Source organism: Pelodiscus sinensis, chromosome 5 (assembly GCF_052426305.1).
Source record: "Pelodiscus sinensis isolate ZL-2025 chromosome 5, ASM5242630v1, whole genome shotgun sequence".
NCBI classification, from domain to species: domain Eukaryota; kingdom Metazoa; phylum Chordata; order Testudines; family Trionychidae; genus Pelodiscus; species Pelodiscus sinensis.
Genome location: NC_143056.1, coordinates 97,737,518 through 97,764,913, shown reverse-complemented (window position 1 = coordinate 97,764,913; position 27,396 = coordinate 97,737,518). Strand labels below are relative to the sequence as shown.

At 43.6% G+C, this 27,396-nt stretch overlaps 1 protein-coding gene across 3 annotated transcripts in view; it reads left to right on the top strand.

The window, feature by feature from the left end:
* Positions 1 to 27,396, top strand: part of IMMP1L (inner mitochondrial membrane peptidase subunit 1) — a 65,918-nt gene that overhangs the window by 11,450 nt on the left and 27,072 nt on the right. For 2 of the 3 annotated variants that reach the window (XM_075927802.2, XM_006128902.5), the window contains exon 2: positions 26,819 to 26,952. The exons of the other annotated variant lie outside the window; for it this stretch is intronic. In XM_075927802.2, coding sequence (XP_075783917.1) covers positions 26,848 to 26,952 — 105 coding nt within the window. In that variant the 5' untranslated portion in view covers positions 26,819 to 26,847. The remainder of the gene's footprint in view (positions 1 to 26,818; positions 26,953 to 27,396) is intronic. 3 annotated transcript variants of the gene reach the window in all.

Below are 27,396 nucleotides of genomic sequence, written 5' to 3'. Positions count from 1 at the left end.
GCAGTTTAGGAATTGATACAATTGGGCTTTCCAAGAAATTGGGCCCTAAGTGCTGTGTTTTAGTTTTTGCATTTCAGGTTGATCTAGGCTGAGCCTCTACTGATCATCTCTTTCCATTTAAAATAAGCCATCTCAGCAAGTGCTGGAGTATGGACAGTACTAATACAGCTAGTCATCAGCAGCAAGCATTTCATTAGAAAGTTTGTTTTGTTTGTTTTTTGTGGTCCTCTCTAGGCCAGACAGTAACCTGGATATACTGTCAAATATATAGGCTGGGGATCTGAGAGCAGCCCAAATTCCCACAAGCAGTTGGTTATTCATGATGTGATCACTCTCAAAACGTTTTTCAGGTTCCTGCTTCTCATTGGGTGTTTGTTTAATAATAAAAAAAAAGAGAGTAACTGTGGCAAGCTGCCCATTTACTTTTACATTACCCAGGAGGAAAAACCCAGTAGTGCTTCAGATGGTGGCATAACTTTACAATAATTTCTAGATTTAAAACTCAATTGGAAAAGCAATCCATGGACACTTCAGTGACTGACAGTAGGCCTTCCAAGTCCAGATTAGCATTACATCTAATTTTTTTTAGAGAAGAACAGAAGTATTTTTCTCACAGCAGTTTTGCAGTCTGCTGAAGTTTTTCAGTAAAGCTGAAATCTTCCTAAATAACAGTCTGATCCTGTACCCATTGAAGCCAATGATGAATCTCCCACTGACTTCAGTGTTACAGGATCTGCACCACATGTATGTACTAGATAAGGGAATCCAGACTCCAGCTTTCAGTTATCCATTACAATTGGCGTACAGTCTGTAAAAACATTAAATATGAGAAACTAAAACCTGTATTTTACAATCAACTCTTTACATGTGGAATAGGGAATTTGTATTGTCTGCGTCACAGATTGTTGCTTTTCAGCAGATTATTTTCCCAAAAGCAGGCTGTAACATGACACTTTTAAATTGAGCAACATAGAAGATATTAGCTGAGATACAGGAAGTCTTCAGGCTGGAGTTGGGTCAGTTATGGTAATTAAGTGAAAATAGCTCAAAAGTAGATGATAAAATTTAGTTAGTCCAAATATTATATATTTTTTCCAGCATAATGGATTTTGACCTTGTCATAATGGGTACTGGTTGGATCTCTCTGGTCTGGCATCCTCGGGACTTGACCCATTCTGAATGAGGGAATTGGCTGGATATGGGGAGACCCTTCACCACTGGACTCCCCGGACAGTGCCTTTTCCTGCAGCCAGCTCTGCTCCGGCCCCACTGACACTGGGCTTCAGCCTTGCTGCTGCAGGGCTTGTGCTCAGGCCCATTGCCTCCAGCTGTCTGAGGTTCCCTGGAGACGGAGCTCCACAGCTGCTGCAGCCCTGCTTCTATCCCACTGCCTGGGGCTCACAAGGGACGGTGCTCTCTGGCTGCCCCACTTCTGCTGCTCCCTGCTGGGTTTTCTTATTTAACACGCAGACTTCACAAAAATCTAGGATGGGAATATAAAGAAAAAACTGAAATGTAACAGAATTTTTTAAACATACTTTAAAGCAGTGTTTCTGAAAGTATTCTGCGAAATCACTTTGAAAAACACATTAACTGGCCGCCCCGGTTTATCTACTGGCGCTGCGGCCACAGAGCCTCGCAGCTGCCATTGGGTCCATTTCACTCTTTGCAGCCAAGCGAAGCAGAGGGAAGCAGTGGTCCGACCCACGCCACTTCCTGTGGCTCCCCTTGGCTGCAAAGAGCAAAATGGAGCCAATCGCAGCCACCAGGCTCTGTGGCCGCAGCGCCAGTAAATAAATAAACCAGGGCGGCCAGTTAATATGTTTCTCAAAGTTATTTTGCGGAGCACTTTCAGAAACACTGCTTTAAAGCATACATGATACAGCCAAACAGAGGTTGTTTAGTAAAAATTGAGTAGGCGTTCACTCCCACCATCCTTGAACTTAGGCTATTCTGAATTTTATTGTAAACCTATTCTCCCCTGGAACCTGTGTTTTTAAAAAAAAACAACAACAACAAAAAAAACCAACAACAAATGAAAAACTACTACCACATTTCATGGTTGTTGGAGCTTGAAAAAGGTGAAAACGGGTATTTTGTTTAGTTTGTTACTAAATCAGACCATTTAGAAAAAAAACAACTCTGAAAACTGTGCCAATAAACAAGGGTTTATTGTGTATGAATGTAAAGTCTTTTATGCCCAAGATGCTAAAAATCTGGTTTGCAGAAAAGGCCCAAGTGGTCTGGCAGCAGCATAAAAATGTCAAGCCCAGAAGCTGCCTCTCTCTTCCAAGGGTGATGGAGATTCAGTTCATCAAGGAGGGATGATGAAAGCTTGCTGCTCAAGAATTTCTGCCAAACGATTTTCATAACAATACAAAAATCTGACTGAGAGCAGGCTATTGCCTTTCTCCTCTTGACCAGAGAATGGGCCTCATAAACACAACTCCCATTCAAAGAGAGAATGCAAGAAGGAAAAATATGATCTCAGAATGGAATGTTTGTAAAGTCTTAGACAAAAGTCAGAATAGTCTAAATGAAAATTTACTGTCTCTGGTGCTGGAGAGAAGTGCTACCACCACAAAGGACCTCTGATGAAATGTTATGGTTCCCAATACGTAAGTTACGCATGTTTTTTCCAATCACCTCTCCCATCTGTAAAAGAGAGGTAACAATCCAGTGATCAGTACACAGGAGCTCCTGAATTCTCCCAGCTCTCACATGGCTACTTCCGTGAGCTTGAGGCAAGCTGCTACACCAGAATCTGTTTCAATAACCCCATCTTTAAAAATGAAATATTTACCTACCTCATAAGCTTGTTGTGATTATTTATGTTAATAAAGCAGCTTGAAGATGAAAAGTGATATACAAGAGCCAAGAATTGCTGAAGTACACATCTCATCATAGAATGTATGAATCTCAAAATGGCATGTAATTTAACATATATAGGAAAAATGATCGTTTTATAAGTTCACTTTTCATCTACACACCAACATATAAAGATTAATAAACAATCCTAAATTACTGTGCTATGATGCTGTTATAGTTGGATAAATACCATTGTAATGTTTTGTATCATGGCTGTTGTATCAGTGTTTATCTGTTTAAAATCGAAAACCAGAAGCCTGACAGAAACAGTCTGTGATCAGGTGTGATTTGTACCACAATACGTGTATGGACTTTGGTTAGATCACATAAACAAGACATAATACAGTACTCACCCACAGCCCAACCACTGCTCTTTCTCCTTCCTAGAAAAAAATAATTTAAAGCATAATTTACTGTGAGCATAAAATATAGCAAGCTAAATAGTCTACTTCGGATCAGTCCATGTAAGTAAAATTGGAAGAGACAGAAGGTAATCATTGACTCTTTTTTTTTCTGTGTTTGGTATAGGACTGGTTGTATCCTACTGTGAATATGACACTGAATGGTGTTTAGTACTATTCTGTACATAAAATTGATTTTCAAATTGCAGCCAAGGATGAATATGTGATTTAAAGATTTGTTTTGTAGTAATAGGATATCTATTACTGCATGTATTAACAACTATTTGACATAACTTGAATTTTAGAATGAGTACTTTCCTATGCTAAAATACAATGCTGTCTTGCAAGCTGCGAAGTGCTGTCCATTTCCATTGAAATGTATAAGAGTAGAGGGTGCCCAGTATCTTACAGAGCAGGACCAGTCTAGTCTTTGTGCTAAATTTGAGAAAGGTGCCTGTACTTCATTTGATTCACTAAGTAGTCAATTTTCTCACCTATTATTATGTCAGCTGCATTTTTTTACTTGAAAAACATCAAATTAAATAATAGTTTATACTGGCTTTTATTTTAGTTCATGCATTTAAAAACTGAAACTCAGATAAAAAGAGAGTTTCAAAATAAATTCAGTATATTATTTATGAGTGGAGCAACACATTAGCATTGAGTTCACAATAGATCATATCGCTTTTATTCCACCTTACAAGCTTAGCAGCACAAACAGAATAATCAACATATTATTTGGCTGTCATCTGCTGAACAGAAACCAGAGATCACAAGGAGGTTTTCCCTAGCTGCAGTGATGGCCTTTTTGTTCCAAGTCCCCATCTGGGAGGGCCATGGTGTGTTATCATATGGAACGCGGGGTTTTCTGTAATCTGCTTAGCAGCACTGCAGTTTGAATCTTCATTCCATGTTTGTGTAATTTATAATTTTAATGAGACCATGGCTCTTGTGGGCTTTGAAATATATTAAAAGCTCTTTTGTGCATATGCTTTTGTTCTTGCTTAATAGGCTCAGTGTATTTAAAACTGATGAATTTTTATTCATAGATTTGGATGTCTGGGGATTAACTTAGACTGAATATCATTGCACTCATCTATTGATGCTTGGAAAGTACTTTTTCATACTTGTATCCATAAGCAGAGAAGAACTTACAGAATTTGTGCTTATATAAGAAACAGAAATAATATCATTATGAAATTATGAATTTTGGTTTTTAATTCTTATTGTATAAACGCAGCAGTTAAGTTTGGCATGGTTTAAGGAATTATTGTAAAAGTTACATTTTTCAAAATGTAATTGTATAATTAGAATCCATGACCATATGTCTGGTTTCATTTATTGAAAGCTTAATGGCTAAAAAAGGAACTCTGGAAAGGCAGTCAAAGTTTATGAAAGTAAGTAGCAGTAAAATATGCTTTATTTACAATCCTCTTGTTATTTAGGTTCATTTTTGCAGATAAAGTGCAAAATGCAAATGATTTTATCACAGTGGGGCTATATTTTCACCCTTTATTTGTATCTGTTGTAGCATTTTGCTTTTTATACCACAAATATACATTTTTGCTTTATTAATTGAGAATGCTCTTAACTGAGAAAAACACAGGCAAAGAACATTAGAGAGTCATTTATTAAGTCACTATTTCGCTATGCCTTAGTATTTCATTTTGACATTCCTATATTTTTCAGAAAATGGTGAGGTCAGTCTCTTCTATATTTGATTTTATTTTACATTTTTTAATAACCATTCCCAATTTAGCACTCATTTTGTGAAGTGATTTTTTTTTTAATGTTGAGTATATTAATTTTTCTGAGCTGCCTGACTCCACTGATGACAGTGTTTAGTTAGGCCAGTGTTTCAGCTAAAACTAAATCTGCTGAAACACTCAAACTTTTTTTTATCCAGTTAGTTTTGTAGATGATCAATAAGAAATGTTGTGCCCAATGGAGAGAATAAATCCAGATGTAATTTTAAAAGTGTCTACGGCTATGTCTACATTGCATGCTTATTTCGAAATAACGTAAGTTATTAACATAAGAAATAACTTGTTATTTCGAAATAAAAGTGCAAGTCCATACAGTAAGCCAATAATTTCAAAATAATAGGCTTCTTACTCCAACTTTTGTAACCCTCATTTCACCAGTTGTAAGAGAAGTTGAAGGAAGAGTGGTCTTCCTTCGACTTCCTGCTGTGTAGACAGCACCAAAAATTCGATTAAGCTATTTCAGCTTCAGCTACACAATTAATGTAGCTAAAGTTGTGTATCTTAACTTGTTAGCCCGCAGTGTAGATGTACCCTAAGTGTCTTAGGTCTTTTGAATTCTATGGAATGTGGATTCCTTAGTTCCACAGACTTTCTAGGGCCTAAGTCTCTGTGGAAAAATGGAACTTAGGGGCTGACATATCATTGACTTTAAAATTTTTATTCTAAATACTGTCACTCAGCTCTAGAAAGTACACTTAATGAAAGTTGAACTAGGGGTACTGTAATTAGTAAAGTAGCTAATGAAACTTTCTGTAATCATAATATGCTACCATAGTCATTATAGTTTATACAAATGGAGGCCTTCCACAGTCATTGGAGAATGAGCTTAATTGTTTGTTTTCCAACATCTTTAGGGTCCCTAACATGACATTTTGTAGTTTACTTCTAAGCAAATAATTGAGTAGCACTAAGGTCCCTAAAGCTTGCCATGCATGATATGATCTCTATTTAATCAAGTCAATATCTTATCTTCAACAAAGTCCAACATATGTGTTATGGAGGTAGAAACAATCTCCAGAATGTACATAGCCATTAGTTCAATTATGTATGTAATGAAGTGGAGTTGTCTGGGAATCCCATTTTACCCCTAAAACTCAATCAATGAAAATTGTTCCAAATCTTAATATGATGATAAAAGAAAGGTTTGTAAGATCAGACCCATTCTCATGTGGGCCAGTAATCTTTACTTATATGAGTAGTCCCATCCAATTCAAAGGATTGCTTTATATTAGTAAGGGCTTGCAGGATTGGACTTCATAAAGTCACCTGAGGATAGAGATGTGCTGCAAGGAAGGGTGAAAGAGTTTAAGAAGAATAGACAACAAATCCTCCAAGAATTACAGGTTTTGGGGTTTGAATCCATGTGCATCTGGATTTGAAATACAGTAAAGTCAAACCCTTCGCCGTATTTCAAAGAAAAGACTTGTTGGAAATTTAGCGAAGAGAATCTCAGTTTTTCTTCCCTTGGGCTTCTCTAATGGGATCATCTGTGAGAGATGACTACCTGCTTGCTATTTTGTAATCTTGCTTACTAAAGAAATCAGTGGAATGGGAGAAAAATCTGTTTATCTCTTTTATTCTTGGAAGGAATAACTAAACAGTACAGCTTTTCTATATAACAATATATTGTAGGTGTTCTCTTTAATTTGAGAAGCGATAAGTTAATAATTATTCATATTTTATATAGGACATTTTTACCATTAAATATATGATACACTGTTTTCAGTTTTCCCAGCTTTTCTAGGTAACATTAGGATCTCCTATAGGAACTTTAGTATGGAGGGGAAAAAAAGTTTACACAAATTAAAATGATAGCCAAAATGTGGCTAAGCACTTGACATGAATGTAATTATTAGTTCGGTTTTCCTTTTTCATTAATGTGCCTAGATTTTAAAGAAAAGTGAAAAATCACTGACATGAGTTGTGATGTTGCACTCTAATACCTGGTCTACACCTAAAGCTTAGGTCAATTTAGCACACTCTTAAGAGACGTAGTTAAGCTGATCTAAGCCCTGTTGTAGATAGCATTGACCTAGCCCTAGGGAGTGGATTCACTACATCAACAGAAAACACCCGTTCCTGTAGTAAGTATCTACGCTGCAAGAGTTACAGCAGTGTAGCTACTGTAGTGCTTGTAGTGTAGTCATACCCTGAGAAGAAAGGTGGATGCGAGTGGCATTCTTTTTTATTCAGGAAAAATTGATAATTTATCTTCATCAATAAGTAGCGTATGAATCATTACTATAGGAGCATGTATAGATTGTTTTAAATAAATTGTTTTAAATAAAAATATAAAATATTTTACTGTTATCCATAGAGCCTGTTTTAGGGAAATTATATTTAATTTATCTGTATTTTATTGGCTGTTTGTGCTTTCTGCCTTTTAAAATATTAGCACAAAATGTTAAACTATCCTTTTACATGATGCCATTGGTTATAGGGAGGAGATAAATATATCTGATTTTCTAATTTTATTATGTACATAAGCAATTGTAATCCAAGATTACAGCAAATAAAATGTTAATTACTAGACATTATCTATGTATATTTCACTTGGAGTGTGACTGTTTCGGAAGCCAAGAATAAAAAGGGAATAACATTTGTGCTATCCTCACAGGAGCTGTCAATAAAAGATGTAATAGGGGATTTAGGAATCTGGAAATGGCCAACTAATTTATGTGAATCTATTTTATTTCAGCTAGAAAGACCAAGCTCTGTTTCGTCTGTACTGCATATTGCAGAGCACAGGCTGTCTATAGAAAACCAGGCGGCTGCATATGGATAGTCCCTTGATATCATTCACTTGCTGTGTAATCTTATTATGCAAAGTTCTAATCTTCACCTAGAATGAATGCCTCTGGGTCAGAATATAGTCATATCAGGGTTTTTGAGGTCATGTTTTGTGATCCTTAGCTTATTCTTCTAAGTAGGGTTGGGATTTAAAGGGTATTCCCCAGACACTAGCAGAGAGAGACAGCAGAACCTGCTGCCTTTTTGGAAGACAAGACCAACATGAGGTCCCTGGTAGGATTAAACTTGATTTGTAGCTGTAGGATTTTTTAACAGATGTATTATTGGACAGGGAATAAGGGGCCACCAGCACAGCGAAATTGGATCACAATTGGCATTCTCAGGGAGTCCGCTAGCTGCTAAAACAGCAGCTGCATGTGGATTTGACTTCTTTCAGGTGAAGCGACTTCCAGTCATTTGGAAAGGATGGGATGAAAAGGAACCTTGGTGATAATTTTGATGTCTGCAAGATTTAGTACCAATGTAATGGGATTATCGGTAACACCTTCACTGCAGAAAAAGCCACCTGGCGTTATAACTGGCAGCAACTGAGAACTAATCCTTTCCCATCTCTTGGATGTCATTCATGAAGCTCAAAATGATTTCTATCCTGCTAGCTGTGATTAATTTTATAAACAAAGTCAGGTGACAAAGGCATAGAATATGTTAAAAAAAAAAGCAAAAGATATTCATTTGTTTTCTTTACTGCAGAATATAAACTATGCTGTTCTTATAAAATATTTATTGTGTAGAATACAATTTAATATGGATGTGTAACTTGTTCCATAAACCTCTTTTTCAGGTTAAAAACTAAGAGTCAAGAGTTCTACAATAAGTACATAGCAATATCTGGAATTAGTCATAAAGTATGAATAGTATTTTAGTCTAATATTTGTTAAGGTTTATATAGCGAATGCAAAGCTGTCTCTGACTTGAATGTTTAAATAAGTTTGGTTCTTTAATAAATATTGCTTTTATGTTTGCATTTGTTGTAGTTGCATGCTGTCAAGACCATGTATTCAAATGTACTTATTTGATTAGTATGACACCTGACGATGCTAATCTACTAATATTTTTATAATTATTAAAATGCTATTTAAGTGTACTGATAAATTATTTTAATGGGAAAATATACATTACATGATCTCACTAATCTGCAAGAGCAGAACAATAATAATATTAGTGCCAAAGATTTATTTTAAATAAGTTAATGATCCATACATTTTTTTTAGTTGATTAGTCTATGCCTTCAGTCTATACCGTACAAATGAAGTAAGATTTCATTGAAGTTTTACTGTTTAAAGTTACCTGAAAACTTTGAGATTTCAATTAGTTTTATATTCTTTATTATAATACTAAAAAAGGGAATTTTATGAAATTATCCCATTAATCATAAATAAACCTGTGTTAACTGTCTGGTTTAGGTTATCATTGTTGTGACAATAATTTTCTTAAATACTTACAGCAGTCGAGCAGTTTTTGTGTCTTTATAAAGAATATCCTATGTCCTGAATATTTCAGAATATTCCTCTCTTATACCGTAGATGAAATAGGAGTAATGATACCTCTCCACTTTCTAGGATAGTGGAGTGAGACTTTAATTAAGGTTTGTGAAGTGAAGAGTATTATTAAACTCTGCCACTTTACCAACAGCAAGCCAAGACGTTTCAAGTTTGTTGCTATGTCTTTTACTTACAATTTTATAAGGGCTGTTGCAGTATAGGTAGAACAATTGCCATTTTACCAGATTCTTTATTTCCTTGAATACTTCAGAAAGTGTTCCTGGTAAATTCAGAGTTATCTGGGGGATGCTAGAGTTTAGTCATTGTTCCTTACAAGCTTTGAGAATAACTTTACTGAATGCACTTGGTATAGTATACTACTAAATATGAAATAGTTGGTGAAATTAAAAAATATGTTTCTTGGATCTGGGAAGTAGCACTCTGATTTTTAATTATTGGAAGTTACTAGCCCAGTCAGTAGCCCCTCAGTAAAACTTTGTGGGTTTTCTGCAAGAGATCCATGTTTTCTTAAGGAGAAGACTTTCTTGACCAATTCAGGTGGAAAATAAGCCCGCCTCCATTTATCAGTCAGGAGTGGGGCATAAGGCAGTAGTAGCTCTTTTTTTACTCTGTTAATTATGCTCTTATCACTATTAAGTGTTTCCATTTCCCACAGTGTTAAATATTTTTATATTTAATGTAATGCAGTCGGGTTAGGATTTACCTGTTGTTTCTTGTGGGTCATCCGCAAGTTGCTGATTGATATCTTTCTGCTGTATTAATATAATCATACATTAACATGATGTTTCAGAATATGTTCAGTCTGAAGTCTATCTAACACTGAGGTATTTTTGTTAGGCTTTTATGTTGACTTCTGGCTGAAGCAGCCTCTTCTAGCAGTATTTATCTCCTACAGTAAATTGTTATTGCAACTTTTGCTAGAAATGTTGTGGCCATTAATTCATACTTGTCATATGACTCTAATCAATCTGCCACCATTCAATCTTCCTTTTTATCACCTTAAAAACATTTCTAGGTTAACAGCCTTTCTGTCTGTGAAATCAAGTATTTAGTACATACGTTTAAATTTCCTAGATTGATTAACTTCCAGTCACTTTTCTGGGTCTGGGTCTCTTGAAATTGCAATTCAGAATACTTCAGTGCTTGATGATGGACATGTTTTCTCATGGTTTGATTACTTTATAAATTAGTAAAAACAACGAGGAGTCCTGTGCCATCTTAAAGACTAACATTCATTTGGATATAAGCTTTCAAGCTTATTCCCAAATAAATGTGTTAGGGCATATCTACACAGCACGGCTAAAGCTGAAATAAGCTTTGCAACTTGCGCTACGTCAATTGCATAGCTTAGGTCGAAATAGCTTATTTTGGCTTTTGGCGCTGTCTACACAGCAGGAAGTCTGAGAGAGCACTCTTCCTCAGTCTTCCCTTACTCATACAATGAGGGTTACAGGAGTCGAGCTGGAGGACTTCTTGCTCTGACATTATTTTCACATTGTCGAAATAACTGCTTGTAGTGTAGATATGGACTTAGTGTTTAAGGTGCCTCAAGACTCCTCAGTGTTATTTCATATACAGACTATAATGGCTAATGTTCTTATATTTATAAATTAATGAATTTCTACTCTTTTTATACACTTTCTTGGCCGCTAGTTGTGAAAAGGGTTTTGCTGATAATTTTACCATGATTGAAATATTTTTAGTTACATTTTGTCCCATTGTGTGAAATTTGTTACTTGACTCTATTAAGTATTGCTCGTGTAAGTTTATCATGATGTTAATTTTTTATATGAAAGGTAGTAAGTAAATGCTTTTGGAATAAGAACCTGCAAGAAAAAATCGTCGAATATTTTTGTTAGCATTATTCAGTTTATCTTTACAAGTATATACTAAATACATAGTCAATCTAGGTTTTAGTCCTGTGTTTATTCAAGTAAGACTCCCATTGATTTCTATAAGAGCTTTGATCAAATAAAGTACTCCATATTTAACCCTATGTTAATATCCTATGTTTCTCCATTTAAATGGTTAAATGTCATAAAATAGAGAAGGAAAGATTATACAACAGGGTTAACTAACCCAGAATGAAGATAGATAATATTTTTATTTCTTTATCTAAACATGTAGCATTATGTTTTGGTTTTTTTTAAATTAATGCATTACAGGCAGTCCCCGGGTTATGTACAAGATAGGGACTGTAGGTTTGTTCTTAAGTTGAATTTGTATGTAAGTCGGAACTGGCGTCCAGATTCAGCCGCTGTTGAAACTGACCAGCAGCGGCTGAATCGGACACGCCTGGGGCAGAGCAGCTTGGGAGCTGCTGGGTTGGTCCCGCAGCGCCGCTCCTCGGCGCTACTGGACCAACCCGGCAGCACCCCAGCTGCTCTGCCCCAGGTGTTCCCAAGTCAGCCACTGCTGAAACTGACCAGCGGCTGACTACAGGAAACCCGAGGCAGAGCTGCTCTGCCCCGGGCTTCCTGGAATCAGCCGCTGATCAGTTTCAACAGCGGCTGCATCTGGACGCCTGGGACCAACCTGGCAGCCCCCCAGCTGCTGTACCCCAGGCGTCAGCGAGAAAAGCCTGGTCTGCTGGGGAGGGGGGGAAGACGCACTAGCTGCGCCCGCCCTCCCCCCCCAGCAGACCAGGGAGACGCGGAGCAGCTTTTCTCGCCGCGGAGGATGCAGGCGGCGGGACTGCGGCGCGTCTCGGCGGTCTCGCCGCCCGCGTCCTCCGCGGCGAGAAAAGCCGCTCTGCGTCTCCCTGGTCTGCTGGGGAAGGCGCTAACTCCGCGCCACCAGAGGCGGCGACAGTGGGGGAGACACCCCACACTAGCGGCCCCCCCCCCCCGTTCGTATCTAGGGGTCTGACTTAAGTCGGACTGACGTAACCCGGGGATTGCCTGTGTAACGGGGAGAAATCCCCGACTGAAGTCCGTGGTAAATTCTCAGTATCTTTAAAGGACCAGGATTGTTTCCAAAATGTGACTTTGGTTGAGTTCATGTTCCTATTTCTTGCCTTTTAAAATAAATGTACCTGTGGAACCTACTTGCTGTACTAACTTAATATTTTTAAATATGTTTCTTTTGATAATTTTGGGAAGAGTGGCAAGAAAGTGGGAAAGAAATGCACATGTAATTATGCTAATATGTCAGTGGTTCTAATTAAGCTTAAAAGTTTGCACTTCCTCTGCTAGTTTGACTAGAGTTTTCTTGCAACGTTGGGGAAATAGAGCAGCAGAATATCTGTTTACATAGTGTTCTCTCTATATATTTTGATTAACTAGAATTATAGAAATGTGAGGTGTTGATCATATTAGACTTTCTTATTTATTTAAAAAGGAGCTCTGTGGGCAACTTAGAATTTAGATATTACTGTATTGGACAAAAATATGGACACTCACAAAAACTTCAGGTTTCTCTTTCTTTTTTTATAGCCACAATTTTGTTTGTTTCCTGATGTCTAAATAAAGCCTCTGTTACCATGTATGTCAGTGGTCACCAACCAGGAGATCAGGATCTACTGGTATAGATCCTGGAGCCTCTGATGAGTGATCCTGAGTGGTTTGGCTGGGAAGCTGTCTTCAGCTGCCTCTCCCCCCACTGCTGTGCTGCTCCTGCCCTCTGTCTTGGAGTTGCCCCCAGGAACCTCCTGCTTGCTGAGCAGAGTGGAAGAAGTGGAGGAGGGAAGCGCTGAAGTCAGAGTGTTCCTCTTCCCCCTTTCCATGTCCCCCACCTCCACAGAGTGAGCAGGGCAGAGCCTTGGAGAAGGTACGGTGTGGATGCAGGGCCACAGGGTAAGAGGCCTCACATTAGGCCTATTTGGGCAAACCGGTACTGATGTGAATGGTTCCCTCTGGGTATGTGTACTGTGGTAATGAGTCTCAGAGTGTTTATATAGACTTGGGCTTGCACTAGGATACTGAAAGTGTAGACATTGTCACTTGGGCTAGAGCTTAGGATCTAAGATCCGTCCCTCGCCTAGTTTCAGAGCTTAGGATCTAAGATCCGTCCCTCGCCAAGCTCAAGTATAAGTCTGGAGCTCAGACCTGCTACTACAGGTAGTTTTTTTGCAGTGCAGTGCACCCATTGAAGTCACTTTTAAAGGGCAGATAGACCACTGCATTACTATACTTTTATGCCAGTATAACTCAGGTGGTGAATTGGACCATACATCTTTGTCATAGCTAACAAAAACAATTCTCTCTGTTTGTGGAATGTTGTTAAAACTTACAATGTAGTACCAGCATTTGAAAAAGAGCTATCTCTTTAATACTACCCTAAGCTTACATACTACTTTTAAAACATAAAATCAGACCCATTCCCTGCTTCAAAGAGCTTACAGTTAAATTCCTGAACTTTTTGTTTTGACTTCAGACTTAAATTTTATTAATTAAATAAACAAATCCTTTTTCTAATACATGGGTATTCTCTTATCTCCTAAGTTCATTCTGTATGGTGAATGCCACCAATATGGATGTCTGGGTAAATCCTCTTCTTCTTCTTCGAGTGGTTGCTCATGTCCATTCGAATTAGGTGTGCGCACCGCGTCTTCCAGAGCGTTTTCCGTAGTGGTACCCGTAGCGCCGGCAGGGCGCCCCCTGTAGTGGCGCCGCCATTGCGGGGCATAAGTACCCCTGCCGGCGTTCCCCCACCTCAGTTCCTTCTTACCGCCCGTGACGATTGTTGAAGCGAATCTCTTAGTTCAGTTAATGGTTCCTGTTTCTCTTAGCATTGTAGATAGTTGTAAATAGTTCAATTAGTTAGTGTCTCTTTGTTTTCTTCTCCCCCTTCGGGGGTGAGGAATGCCAGGGCCGCAAGGGTTTAAGGTGTGCACTGTCTGGCAAAGTTTATGCCCAAAGGAGACATGACAGTTGTCTGAAGTGTCTGGGTGAGGGCCATCTTAAAGACTCCTGTAAGATCTGCAAGTCGTTTAAGCCACGCACTAAGAGGGAGAGAGACTCTCGTCTAAAACTTATCCTCATGGAGGCTGCTTTACAGCCGGCACCAGCTGGACACTCTGCAGTGCGCAGTGCACTGGTGTCCATGCGCGATGCCCCATCTCAAGACCGGGCCTCAGTGTCGAGGATTCGACACCGGTCTCACTCCCCGGCACTGAAGAGGTCAAGAACGTTCCGTGGTAGGTCTTGGAGCCGGAAGTCCAAGTCGGGCCTACACCGCAGTGCCGAGTCTCTGGTGCGCACGTCCTCATCCACCACAGTGCGGCATAAGTGAGCCAGACGCCCTTCCAGTCCAGAGCAACTACCCTCGTACCGCCCCTCCACGCCAGACACTTGTTGTCATGGCTCCTTCCCCACTCTGGCATGATAAATGCAGAAGAGGGGGCCAGCAAGTGTACCCCAAAGCCTTATCTACCAGGCTTTGGTATAAAACTTCCCCCAAAATCTTAAAAATCTAGATCTTGGAAATAAAACTTCCGCTGCCACCACCCAAATGTTGATAAAGAAATCACGGGAAAGATCATTTGGGAAATCTCACCCCTAAAATAAAAATCAGGGCACACAATTAACCACTGCCAGGTTAATAAAAAGAAAAGGAAGAACTTTTATTATTACAACAATATTCCTGTTGCAAGCATAATAACTAGATAGGAAGGTAACAAAATATATTCACGGAGAAACTCCATGGGCCTAGAACTTAGTTACAAAGAAAAGCCAAAACATCTTTTAAACAGTGCCAGATCTCAGATCCCATACCCAACCCTTAAAACAATAAAGCCTAACGAAACTACCCAAACTTTACCCTACTTACAGAGAATGAAGAATGGTGTCTGGGAGAGAGAGAGAGAGAGAGAGAGACATGCTTGTCCCTCTCTGTAGTTGCAGAGCACACACCCAGGGAGACAAAAGGGAGAGAGAAAAAAAAAATCCAAATTCCTTTGTCCCAGTTTGAAAGTCCCACCTACATTCCTACTGGCCACTCCACCTGGCTAGGTATAGTTAACCCCTTAATCCCCAGGCTGCTGGCTAACCCTCATAATCATGACACTTGTGAGGAGGCTCATGATCTTATTAGCCTCACTACCTCCCCTCCGTCGTTGGTTGAGGTGGAGAGGTCGAGGTCGCCTACGCCGGAGTCCGTGTTGGCACCGATGGTTTCACCTCAGTACTGGCACAACCGGGCGGCACCGGTCACTTATGCAGCGAGACCGTCCCCTGTGGGACCAGGACCGCTTGCCTCCACATCGGTGCCGGCCTCGACGCAGGCCACCAGGCTTCACTCAGCGCTCAACTGGAGTCGACCTCCCTCGATGCTGGGACCTCTTCCAGACCCTGTCTTGGCTGCTCCGGTGCCATATCACCCAGGCCTTGCTGCACCGTCTACAGCACTATCATCGGTACCATCGCTGAGCAGCTTTCCCGTGGTGCCGTTTCAGTCATCGGCACCAGGCACTTCAGCATCAGCCTCTTCAGCATCGATGTAAGTTTTGACACAGTTACAGGCACCGGCATCGACCCCGTGGGCCATGCTGGTGCCGCCATCATCGGTGATGTCGGCCTCTTCGGGGTTCGTCTCGCAACTGATTCCGACTTCAGCACTGCAGCCATATTCCGGGTCAGCACCACAACCGGCACCGGGACCTGTCCTCCCAGTGCCGCAATCGGCTCCACTCCGGGCACCAGGATCTGTCCTCCCGACACCGACTACACTCCCGTCACCGGGACCCATTTTCCCGGTGCCTGCACGCTGTCATCACGCGCACGCAGGCAAACCCTAATCTATGGCCAGGTATGCCCCCACCCCCTTGGTGGCAGGACATTTGTTATCTGCGCCTCCCTGGCCTGAGTTGAACTACTCGTCGGATTCCGATGTGACGTCATTCAGGTCAGAGTCCTTGGGAGCTTCCTCGACTCATAGATCCCATTCCCGGCACTGGCGTGATCGTTCGTAGGTGCAGTAGACTTAGCTGCCTCAACCGCAGTGGCCTTTCTGGACGTCGTGGGCTTCCCACCAGTGGCAGGGGCCTGTGCCCTCCTCTGTGGTGTCCGGTGTCTCGGGGCACCATGTGCAACCATCGGCGTCACTGTCACAACCCTCTCCTTCTCCCCCAGAGGTCAGTTGGTACAGATGCCGCTGCTGAGCCACAGGCCTCGATGCTGGAGCCACTTCCGCAAACGGTGCCGCCTGCCCAGCCGGCTCTTCAACCAGGCCCTACGCTGGATCCAGTACCTGTCCAGGAGTCGTCGTCATCATCGTCTCCTGATGAAGCCTTGGCAGATCCCGCACTGGCACAGCCTACTAAGGATGCTCGAACGCATCAGGATCTGCTTATGCGTCTGGCCTCCAATCTCAGTGGAGCCAGTAGTGGAGGACATGGATCCCATGATGGACATCCTCTCGGACGATGCGCCCGCCCACTTGGCTTTGCCACTTAGTAATCTTGGCCATGGTTTTATTAATGCCCTGTGGCAGACCCCGGCGACCCTGACCCCTACCTTAAAGGGAGTCGAGAGGCGCTATTACATTCCCCAGTCAGGGCACAAACACCTGTACTCCCAACCTGTCCCGGGGTCGTTGGTTGTTCAGGCTGTGGCTCAAAAGGAAAGGCTCCCCAACTGGGGCCGTCCCCAAAAGCTAGGGAGCCTAAACGCCTTGACCTGATAGGCCGTAAGGTGTATGCCACTGGCAGGGTGTAACTCTGCATTGTGAACCAGCAAGCGATGCTAAGTCGTTATGCTTATAATACTTGGCAGGCCATGGATAAGTTTAAGGATAAACTGCCTGCCGAGACCCGTCAGGAGTTTGCAGCCATGACTTCGGAGAGCAGAACCATTGCCCGCATGGCCCTTCAGGCTTCCCTGGATGCTGTTGACTCTGCAGCCCGCACCATGGTGTCAGGTGTGGTTATGCGCCACGGTGCCTGGCTGCAGGTGTCTGGAATACTTCCGGACGTCCAAACCACAATCCAGGACCTGCCGTTTGACGGAAAAGCCTTGTTTTTGGAGCAAACGGATTCCAGGCTCCATACGCTTGAGGTCACGAGGTCTACTCTGCAGTCCTGGGGGATTCACACGCCGGCCCCTCAGCGTCGTCAGCTGCCCTACAGATAGCAGGGGAAAAGCAGCCCCAGATCCCCCGTGGGGATTATTGGAGACGCCGTCCTCATGCCCCCAGTGGGGGTGCGGGGGCGGTAGCGGGCCCCTCGTCCACAAGGGGTTGTCAACGTCGCCCGAGAGGGGACAACCCCCGTGCGGTTGGTCAAGGCTCCTCCCAGCAGCCCAAGCACCAGTTTTGATGAGCTGCTAGAGAGTCGCTCACCAGCCTCCCACCCTGGCCCCCCGTTTGGGGCCAGGTTATCCCGGTTTGCCCACGCCTGGACAGAAATCACTACCGACACCTGGGTTCTAAAAATAGTCAGAAATGGCTATACCACCTCCTTCCTGGGCTTGCCCCTTCCAACCCGCTCGCCCCGTCCCTTTTCAGGGACAGCTCTCATGAAGGCATCCTCCGTCAGGAGGTGCTAACACTCCTCGAAAAGGGAGCCGTGGAGAGGGTCCCCTCACATCTGAGGGGCAGAGGGTTTTACTCCTGGTAGTTCGTTGTCCCAAAACCCAAGGGCGGGGTTCGTCCCATCTTAGATCTTAGACGGTGGTGAAATCCAAGTTCAGAATGGTAACCCTGGCCTCGGTTATCCCGGTTTTACAGTTAGGAGACTGGTACGCAACTATCAATCTCAAGGACGCTTACTTCCATGTGGCAATAAGACCCAGCCACAGGAGGTTTCTCCGTGTTATTGTTTCCCGATGTCATTTCCAATTTACAGTGCTCCCATTTGGCCTTTCAACAGCATGCAGGGACTTTACAAAATGCATGGCGGTCATAGCGGCATTTCTCCTCAAAAAAGGGGTACACGTCTTTTCATACCTAGACGACTGGCTGATTCGTGGTTGTTCCTACGAACAAGTGGAGGCCCATGTTTCCCTCACAAGGGCCCTCTTCATAAGGCTGGGGCTCATGCTAAACGAGAAAAAGTCATTGTTGACTACCTCCCAGCAACTCAAATTCGTAGGTGCCCTCCTGGACGCCAGGGTGGCGAGAGCACTCCTCCCCAGAACCAGGTTTCTGTCCATAATGGAGCTGGTCTCCAAGTTAACCCGGTTCCCCATCGCGACTGTTCAGGTCTGCTCGAGGTTGCTGGGACACATGGCGGCATGTACGTATATGGTACGCCATACTCGAATGAGGCTCAGGCCTCTGCAAGCCTGGTTGGCAAGGGCATTCAACCAGTCCAGGGGATCTCTGGGACACGGTTCTCAATGCCTCCAGAGGTGATAGCCTCCTTACAATGGTGGACCCAGGAGGCGGTGGTGTGCAGTGGGGTTCTGTTCAGTGTACCTCCCCCCTCGCTTACACTGGTCACAGATGCTTCCGACCTGGATTAGCGAGCACACAGGACCCAGGGATTATGGTCCCCTGCAGAGCGGGCTCTGCACATAAATGTCTGGGAGCTCAGGGCAGACAGGAGAGTCTGCGAGACCTTCCCGTCGAAGCTTTCTCGCCGCTCTGTCCTGGTCCACCTGGACAACACGGTGGCTGTGTTTTACCTCAACAGGCAGGGGGGAGCCCGGTCGTCTCCCCTCTGCCACGAGGCTCTGTGCCTCTGGGACCTGTGCATAGAGCACGACATAGTTTTGCAGGCAGAGTACCTGATGGGGTGCAAAAACTTGCTGGCCGATGCTCTGAGCAGGTCCTTTGGAGCCCACAAATGGTCTCTCAAGGATTCGGCACTTTGTCAGATCTTTCGCAGGTGGGGTTGTCCCCTACTAGACCTGTTTGCCTTGGCACGCAACACCAAGTGCCAGAGCTACTGCTCTCTGTTGGGGCTGGGAGAACACTCCAGGGGAATGCCATGACCGTCCCGTGGCCAGCGGGCATCTTCTATGCTTTCCCTCCATTTCCCCTAATTCCCAGGGTTCTGACCAGGGTCAAGACCTTCAGGTCCACAGTCATCCTGATAGCCCCTCGGTGGCCCAGGCAGTTCTGGTTCCCTATCCTGGTGGATATGCTCAGCGAGGAGCCTGTAACGCTCCCGCTGGTTCGGGATCTCCTGACCCAACCCTGGGATGGGGGGACCCTGGTTCACCCAAATCTCAGCTCTCTCCACCTTATGGTCTGGTTTATCCGTGGCTGACCCAACCGGAAAGGGAATGTTCCCAGGAGGTACAGGTGGTGCTCCTAAGTAGTAGGAAACCGTCTATCAGGCGGTCGTACGCAGCCAGGTGGAGGCACTTCTCGTCTTGGGCGTCCAGATTGGGAGTGCACCCGTCCCGTGCACCTTTTCTGTCCATTCTGTACTACCTCTTTGAACTTAGGTCCAGTGGCCTCTCTACCTCCTCTATCAAAGTCCATGTGGCATCTCTCTCTGCCTTCCATGTTGGTTTGGCAGGAGTTTCTCTGTTTTCTGACCCTGTAGTCAAAAGGTTCCTTAAGGGTTTGGATAAGTTGTTTCCCTCGGTTAGACCCCCTCTTTCTGCTTGGGACCTTAACCTCGTGTTGTCTAGACTTATGTCGCCCCCCCCCCCTTTGAGCTGCTGGCCACGTGTTCTTTGAAGCACCTCTCTATGAAGGTTGCGTTCGTAGTGGCCATTATGTCAGCTCGAAGGGTCTCCGAGCTGAGGGTGTTAACTGTAAACCTGCCCTACCTATGGTTTACTGACAATAATGTGAGGTTCCGCCCTCATCCGGCTTTTCTCCCCAAGGTGGTGTCACCGTTTCATTTGTCCCAAGAAATTTATCTCCCGGTTTTCTTTTCAAAGCCCCATGCCTTCCCTAAGGAGGAAGTGCTCCATTCCCTGGACGCTAGACGTGCACTAGCTTTTTATATTGATATGACTAAACCCTTTCGCAAATCCACACAATTGTTTATTGCAGTCGCTGACAGAATGAAAGGGCTCCCCATATCGACCCAGAGGTTGTCCAATTGGGTCACAGGGTGTATCAGGGAGTGTTATGCCTTGGCCGGGAAAGTACCACCCTGGGTTACAGCACATTCCACCAGGGCGCAGGTGTCCTCTGTAGCTTTTGAGGCGCAGGTTCTAATCATTGAAATCTGCAGGGCGGCCATGTGGGCGTCGCTCCATACCTTGACGGCGCACTACGCACTGGCACAGCAGGCTAGGGAGGACGCAGGGTTGGGCTCTGCGGTCCGTAGCTCTGTATTGTAAATATGTTTGTTTTATCTGTGTGTCATTGCACTTTCTATAGTTTTCTGTGTTCGCTTAGTTGAATAAATTTGTTTGGATTGTTCAACTTTCGTGGACTTCTCTTTCTGAGTGCTCTGACCCCTCCTCCTTGAAGTGGGGTTGGCTTGGAAGTCACCTAATTCGAATGGACATGAGCAACCACTCGAAGAAGAAAAGAACGGTTACTTACCTATAGCTGTTGTTCTTTGAGATGTGTTGCTCATGTCCATTCGATTCCCCCCCTACCTCCCCTTGGTTGGAACGTCTGGCAAGAAGGAACTGAGGTGAGGGAGCGCTAGCAGGGGTACTTATGCCTCGCCATGGCGGTGCCACTCCAGGGGCTGCCCTGCCAGCACTATGGGCACTAGGAAAAATTCTCCGGAAGATGTGGTGCACGCAGTGTGCACACCTAATTCGAATGGACATGAGCAACACATCTCAAAGAACAACAGTTACAGGTAAGTAACCGTTCTTATCTGCAGGGCTCGACAAACTGCGGCGAAATCCACTCGCCAGCCCCACACTGCGCGTACTGCCAGTGAACGGGGCGACCGGCTGAAATCTACTCGCCACGGGCGAGTAGATACATGGATTTGTCGAGTCCTGCTCATCTGCTAGTAATGCAAATGACGGCCAGTCCAGAAGCAGAGATGTTATGCCCATCTCTGCCGAGGCACCATCTTCTTTGTCCACACTGCTAAGTGTAAGCTTTTCTAACACTGTAGGTAAACCACCTCCATGAAGGGAGCAGCTGATAGTGCTGAGAGTTTGTTTACACTGGCACTTTACAGTGTTGTAACTTGCTGTGCTTGGAAGTTGTTTTTTCACACTCCTGAGTGAGAAAGTGTCATAGAATCCTAGGGCTGGAAGAGTCCTTAAGAATCATCGAGTCCAGCCCCCTACCTGAAGCAGGACCAACCCCAACTAAATCATCCCAAGCAGGGCTTTGTGAAGCCAGAACTTAAACACCTCTAGGGATGGAGATTCCACCACCTCCCTAGGGAACTCATTCCAGTGCTTCACCACCCTCCTAGGGAAACAGTTTTTCCTAGTCTACAACCTAGACCTGTGTTGTGTGTTCGAGATCTTAGATAAGAAAGAAGTCAGTAGACACCAAGCACAAGCTCTGTCTCTAACTTCATTATACACAAAATAGTAGAGGGAAGCAATGCAAAGTTACATAGATCTATTCCAATAAATGGGACAATATAATAACACCTACACCTAGGACACTACACAAGATATTCAACTTTAAGGATATGTATCAGAGGGGTAGCCGTGTTAGTCTGAATCTGCAAAAGCGATGAGGAGTCCTGTGGCACCTTATAGACTAACTGAAGTGTAGGAGCATAAGCTTTCGTGGGCAAAGACCCACTTCGTCAGTTCTGACGAAGTGGGTCTTTGCCCACGAAAGCTTATGCTCCTACACTTCAGTTAGTCTATAAGGTGCCACAGGACTCCTCATCGCTTTTTTAAGGATATGGACATACATGTACTTATTTCTATAAATCATGCACAGCACCACCTTTAGCAAACCTACGATTGTCAGATGGGAGATCACAGCCTCTTTCTTTCCCCACATGTAGAGGCGTCCACAGTTTGGTTGCCGGTAATAAACAGGTACTTCTAGTTACGAGTAAGGTAGTGGGGACAGCTTACCCAGTCCCTCCACTGTGCTGACTGACTCATAGGTAGCTAGTGCCTGTTTTTCCAGGGGTGTTTAATTTTCCTCACTATCTTTCCAGACCCGACTCCAAAATCCCAATGGAATCCCTTGCCACACTCCGGAAGTCTTTTGCCATTAGCTCTAATACAGACTTGTTTCCATTTAACTACTGTACACTATAGCATCAGCTTGATCCCTCCTGTTAAAGCAATCCTAAAGCAATTTGTTTGGCAATAGTTAATTTTAGGCTAAAAGCTTCCTCTTGTTTGTTTTCCCCATTCAAACTCATTTTTCTTCATTACCTGTCACGGGTTTAGTTAGATGGGCTGCATTTTGCATATGATTTCTCCAAATCCCAATAGCTCTGAAAAACTTCTGTAGTTCCTGCTTAGTGGATGGTGCCTGCCAGTTTAGGATTTTATCAACAACAGCATTTAGGATTACACATCTGCTGCTGGGCCATAGAATGCTTAAGATTGTAACTTCCTGCGCAGATCCCTGGGTATTACTGTCCTTAAACCTAAAGCCATTGTGCATTAGGTGTGACAAAATAGCCTGACCTGCCACATAAACCTGTTTCGAAGTGTCCCCACCAATCATAATGTCAGCTACATAATGCTACATTTTTACCCCATATGGGAGAGCTGCACCAGCTAGTTCCTCTGTAATAGCACCATGGCACAACGTAGGGCTATACACCCACCCCAGGGGCAGCTGGATAAATACCTACTGCGCTTGTCCCCACTGGATTCCAAATTGTCCCCATGATTTTTTTCATGTAAGGGAATAGCAAAAAATGCTTTAGCTATGTCTGTCACTGCCATCTATTGGACACTAGCACACTCTATGCTGTCAGTAATCTCTTTAATATATGGAACTGTGGCGTTTAGCGGCTGGGTTTGCTCATTAAGGCTTCTAAAATCCAGGTACCGTCTAGTTTTTGCACCGGCCAGATAGGGCTGTTATATTCTACCGACTGCTTTGTAACAATTCCTTCCCTCTCTAGCTCATCAAGAATAGCTTGGATTCCTCCCTTAGCATCTGGGGTCACTTTATACTGTTTTACCTGCACATTTTTCTTGGGAGGAGGAATAAAGAGAGGGCTTCTCTTTATATGCCCATACACATTTCCTTTGTCCTGATATACTCCCTCCAATTGGTTTAGCTATGGGACTGCTGTAATTACTGGCAATAGCTTTTCCAAAAGCCCAGGTTTTCCCATTAAGAGTCCATTCTTTTCCTGCCAGTACATAATTCCCAGTATATTCCCAGGGCAGGGGCTATTACTACCTCTCTGGCAACCTCCTCTTTGTGTTCTAATTGCAATTTTACTGGCCAGAGGATTCCAGTCACTCCTCCCCACATGATCCCCTTCAGATTCAATCATCTGGCATCTCGGGTATAAGTGTGTCCCTCTAGTACTGTAATTTCTGCTCCAGTATCCATGAATTACCCATTATTGTCATAACAGTTAATTTTAACCCACATAATGGAGCAGGAGCATATGTGCAAGGACCCAAAAGATGGTGAACTATGCCTGGGCAGGGCAAAGCTAGAACAAACTCTGGTGGAGGTCTGTAGCGGTTCTGACGTGCAAATTGGTCATCCGACCTGGGTATGGGGCAAAAGACTAATTGAACTATCTAGTAGCTGGTTTCCACTTAAGTTTCCCTCAGGATAGCTGGTACTCGTCCGCTGGCTGAAGTGGGATCCTGAGGCCACCGAATCGCAGAGGGCACACACCACCTGCCCATCTTGCCTGCCCCATCAGGGAGGTAGTGAGCAGGATTGACCCATAGGTCGTGCTTGTTGTAACTTGAAGTAAAAGACCGTTCACACCAGCTGTGGCAGTGCATGGGGTCCCAAAGCATGGGAGTCAAAGGGACCACAAACCCCCTGCCTGCTACTGTAGGTGGCAAACGGGTGAAGTGTAAGTGAACTAGATTTAATTATTGTATTATATATCTTCTATTAATTGCTTTTGTATTGTTTTATATTGTACTAATTGCTTTCAAAATTTATAGTATTTAAGGTTTAAACTGTGTAGTAATTGTTTTTAAGGCTTGTAAAACTTAAAGGAGTATATTAACTGCTTGAAGGCTTGCAATAAGTAAGGAAGTGGTTAAGTCTCTCTGGAGTGTCCTCGTTTCCCTCGGATCTAAAATAAATCAAACTACATGACAGAAAGTTACAGTACAGTAAAATGGCATTATAGACAAGCCCTCAGTGAAGCTTCAAGACAACATGGACAAGAGTAGAAGAAAAAATATTCCTCCTCAGAAAAATGATAGCAGAAAATGCCCTTCTCAGTGCTTCTCTTCTGCAGTCGTTGTCAGAAGACACTTTGTCCACCCCAGGCCTACAAAAAGAAACACTGTACTCTCAAATCTTTTAGTATGTGAAGAGAGAGTTGGTCTTTAGCTTATTCAGAACTCAAATCACTAAGACATTTTAGACTAGAACCAACACCTTGAATGACACCATAGCAGTCTCCTGGGTCATGTGTAATATGTTCCCTGTGGGGTGTCACTTCTGCAGCAGTTGAAACTTACAACTGTATTTGAGGTATACAGGCAGTCCCCGGGTTACGTACAAGATAAGGACTGTAGCTTTGTTCTTAAGTTGAATCTGTATGTAAGTCGGAACTGGTGTCCAGATTCAGCCGCTGCTGAAACTGACCAGCAGCTGACTACAGGAAGCCCGAGGCAGAGTTGCTCTGCCCCGGGCTTCCTGGAATCAGCCGCTGATCAGTTTCAACAGGCTGAATCTGGACGCCAGTTCCGACTTACATACAGATTCAACTTAAGAACCCCAGGCGTCCCCAAGTCAGCTGCTGCTGAAACTGATCAGCGGCTGATTCCAGGAAGCCCGGGGCAGCGCAACTCTGCCTCGTGCTTCCTGTAGTCAGCGCTGGTCAGTTTCAGCAGCGGCTGACTTGGGGACGCCTGGGGCAGAGCAGCTGGGGTGCTGCTGGGTTGCTTCAGTAGCGCGCCGCTTCTCGGCTTGTTTCCATTTAACTACTGTACACTATAGCATCAGCTTGATCCCTCCAGTTAAAGCAATCCTAAAGCAATGCCATACATTCAGCAGCGGCTGAATCAGGACGCCTGGGGCAGTGCAGCTGGGGTGCTGCCGGGTTGGTCCAGTAGGACGCCGGCAGCGGGACAGCCGCAGCGCGTCTGGGCTGTCCTGCTGCCCGCGTGCTCCGCGGCTTTGCTTCCCGTCTCCCTGGTCTGCTGGTCTCCAGCTGACGAGGGAGACGCGGAGCAAAGCCGCAGATGGTGCCGCAGCTGTCTGGCTGACGGTGTCCTCGGAGGGTTTGCTCCGCGTCTCCCTGGTCTGCTGGTCTCCAGCAGACCAGGGAGACGCGGAGCAAAGCCGCGGAGCACGCGGGCAGCGGGACAGCCCAGACATGCCGCGGCTGTCCCGCTGCCGGCGTCTTCAGAGGCTTTGCTCCCCGTCTCCCTGGTCTGCTGGTCTCCAGCAGACCAGGGAGATGCGGAGCAAACCCGTTAGTAACTGCGGATCCGATGTAAGTCAGATCCGCGTAACTCGGGGACTGCCTGTAGTCCCAAATGAAGTGCTTTGTTGTAATCCAATATGCAGGTGAGAGAGGCAAAAACTGTGCCAAGTTCCATATCCAAAAGAAATTATAAACTTTCAGTTAAATACAGATAGGAAAAAAACCTTTGACCAGTGACAGTTGAACATTTAGTAAGAAACCCCATCAGCAAACTAGAGTAACAAAAGCCTCAGCCAGGAGAGCAAAAATTCTCTGTTATTTCCTGCTATTAGTTCCCTGTGCCTAACTAGCTTTCTCTTGACCACAGCTTGCCACTCAGGGTATGTCTATACTGCAGAGTTATTTTGGAAAAACAGCCATTTTTCTGAAAAATCTTCACTTACATCCACACTGCAATCGCATTATTTAAAAAAAATATCGAAAGAACACAGGGGGTTTTTCAACATAGAAAGATGTTTATCAATGAGGAAGAAGCCTTTTTCTGAAAAAGCTCTTTCAGAAAAAGGTGTGTGTGGACAGGGAAAAGGGAGTTCTTTCGAAAGAAGAGGAAAAAGCGCAGGTGCCCTGGTGGCCACTCCATCCATAGTAATCACAGCTGAAATGCAAGATTAGCATCCATATCTTTCAAAAAAGCAGAGCACTTTTTCAATGCGCTTTTGCTACGTAGACTCTCTTTTTCAAAAGTTTTTTCAGAAGATCTCTTCCAGAAAAGCTTTTTCCGAAAGAAGCCTGCAGTCTAGACATAGCTTCTTTCTCATCCAGATCATTTCAGTCATATGTTGTGCATAGCAATCAATTGCCTTTCTTTATCCAGTGAAGTAGTCCTAATACTGTTTATCATCCACCTACTGTTGAGATTATAGTTCAAATAGCACACTATTCAAAACCATAAGTGCTATTCCTCTCACTGAGTTAATATTTCCATTATTTCTAATGATTTACTGTTTGTATTCTCATTAATTTGGAAATAGAACATATGGCTGCTTTTAAAAAATAGAACACATTAGCAAATACAGCCTGCATTTTTTTCCCTAAAAAGCTTGTTGACTAATTATGTACCTTTTTATTAATATACTTTAGGGCCAGCTGCACAACAGTAACACTGTGCTATGCTTCGAGATGTCATGGGGAAAACCTTTCGACTTCTGGGGTATACCATTCAATATGGCTGCATAGCACACTGTGCCTTTGAGTATCTTGGAGGAGTTGTTGTGGTAATTTATATTTTCATGCTAATAAGGATAATAGGTGTAATCAGACCTTTTTTCTAATAGTGAAATTTTAGTATTATCAGCATTTTAACATCATGCTTCATTTCTGCATATATAACTTCTAAGTCTGTTAGTGTCCAGTTTTGTTTAGTTCTTTTTTTTGTTGTGTTTTTGAATTAATTGAACAGCCACTTCCTGGCTGCTGGAGTTGGCCTCATGAAAATTTTATCTTTCATTACAGGCCTAATACTGCAAAGTATTCAGCTTGTTAAGGTCTACTGAAGCCAATGACTGTTAAAGGTATTGAGCACCTCACAGAAAGTTGGGATCACAGATAGCTCTTTTTAAAACCATTTTTCCCAGTCCCAGTCTTAGCTTTACCAGCACAAAACATAGTAAATCTAGCCTCCCAGAAACTGGTGGTACAGCTTCAAACTCTCTAGTTTG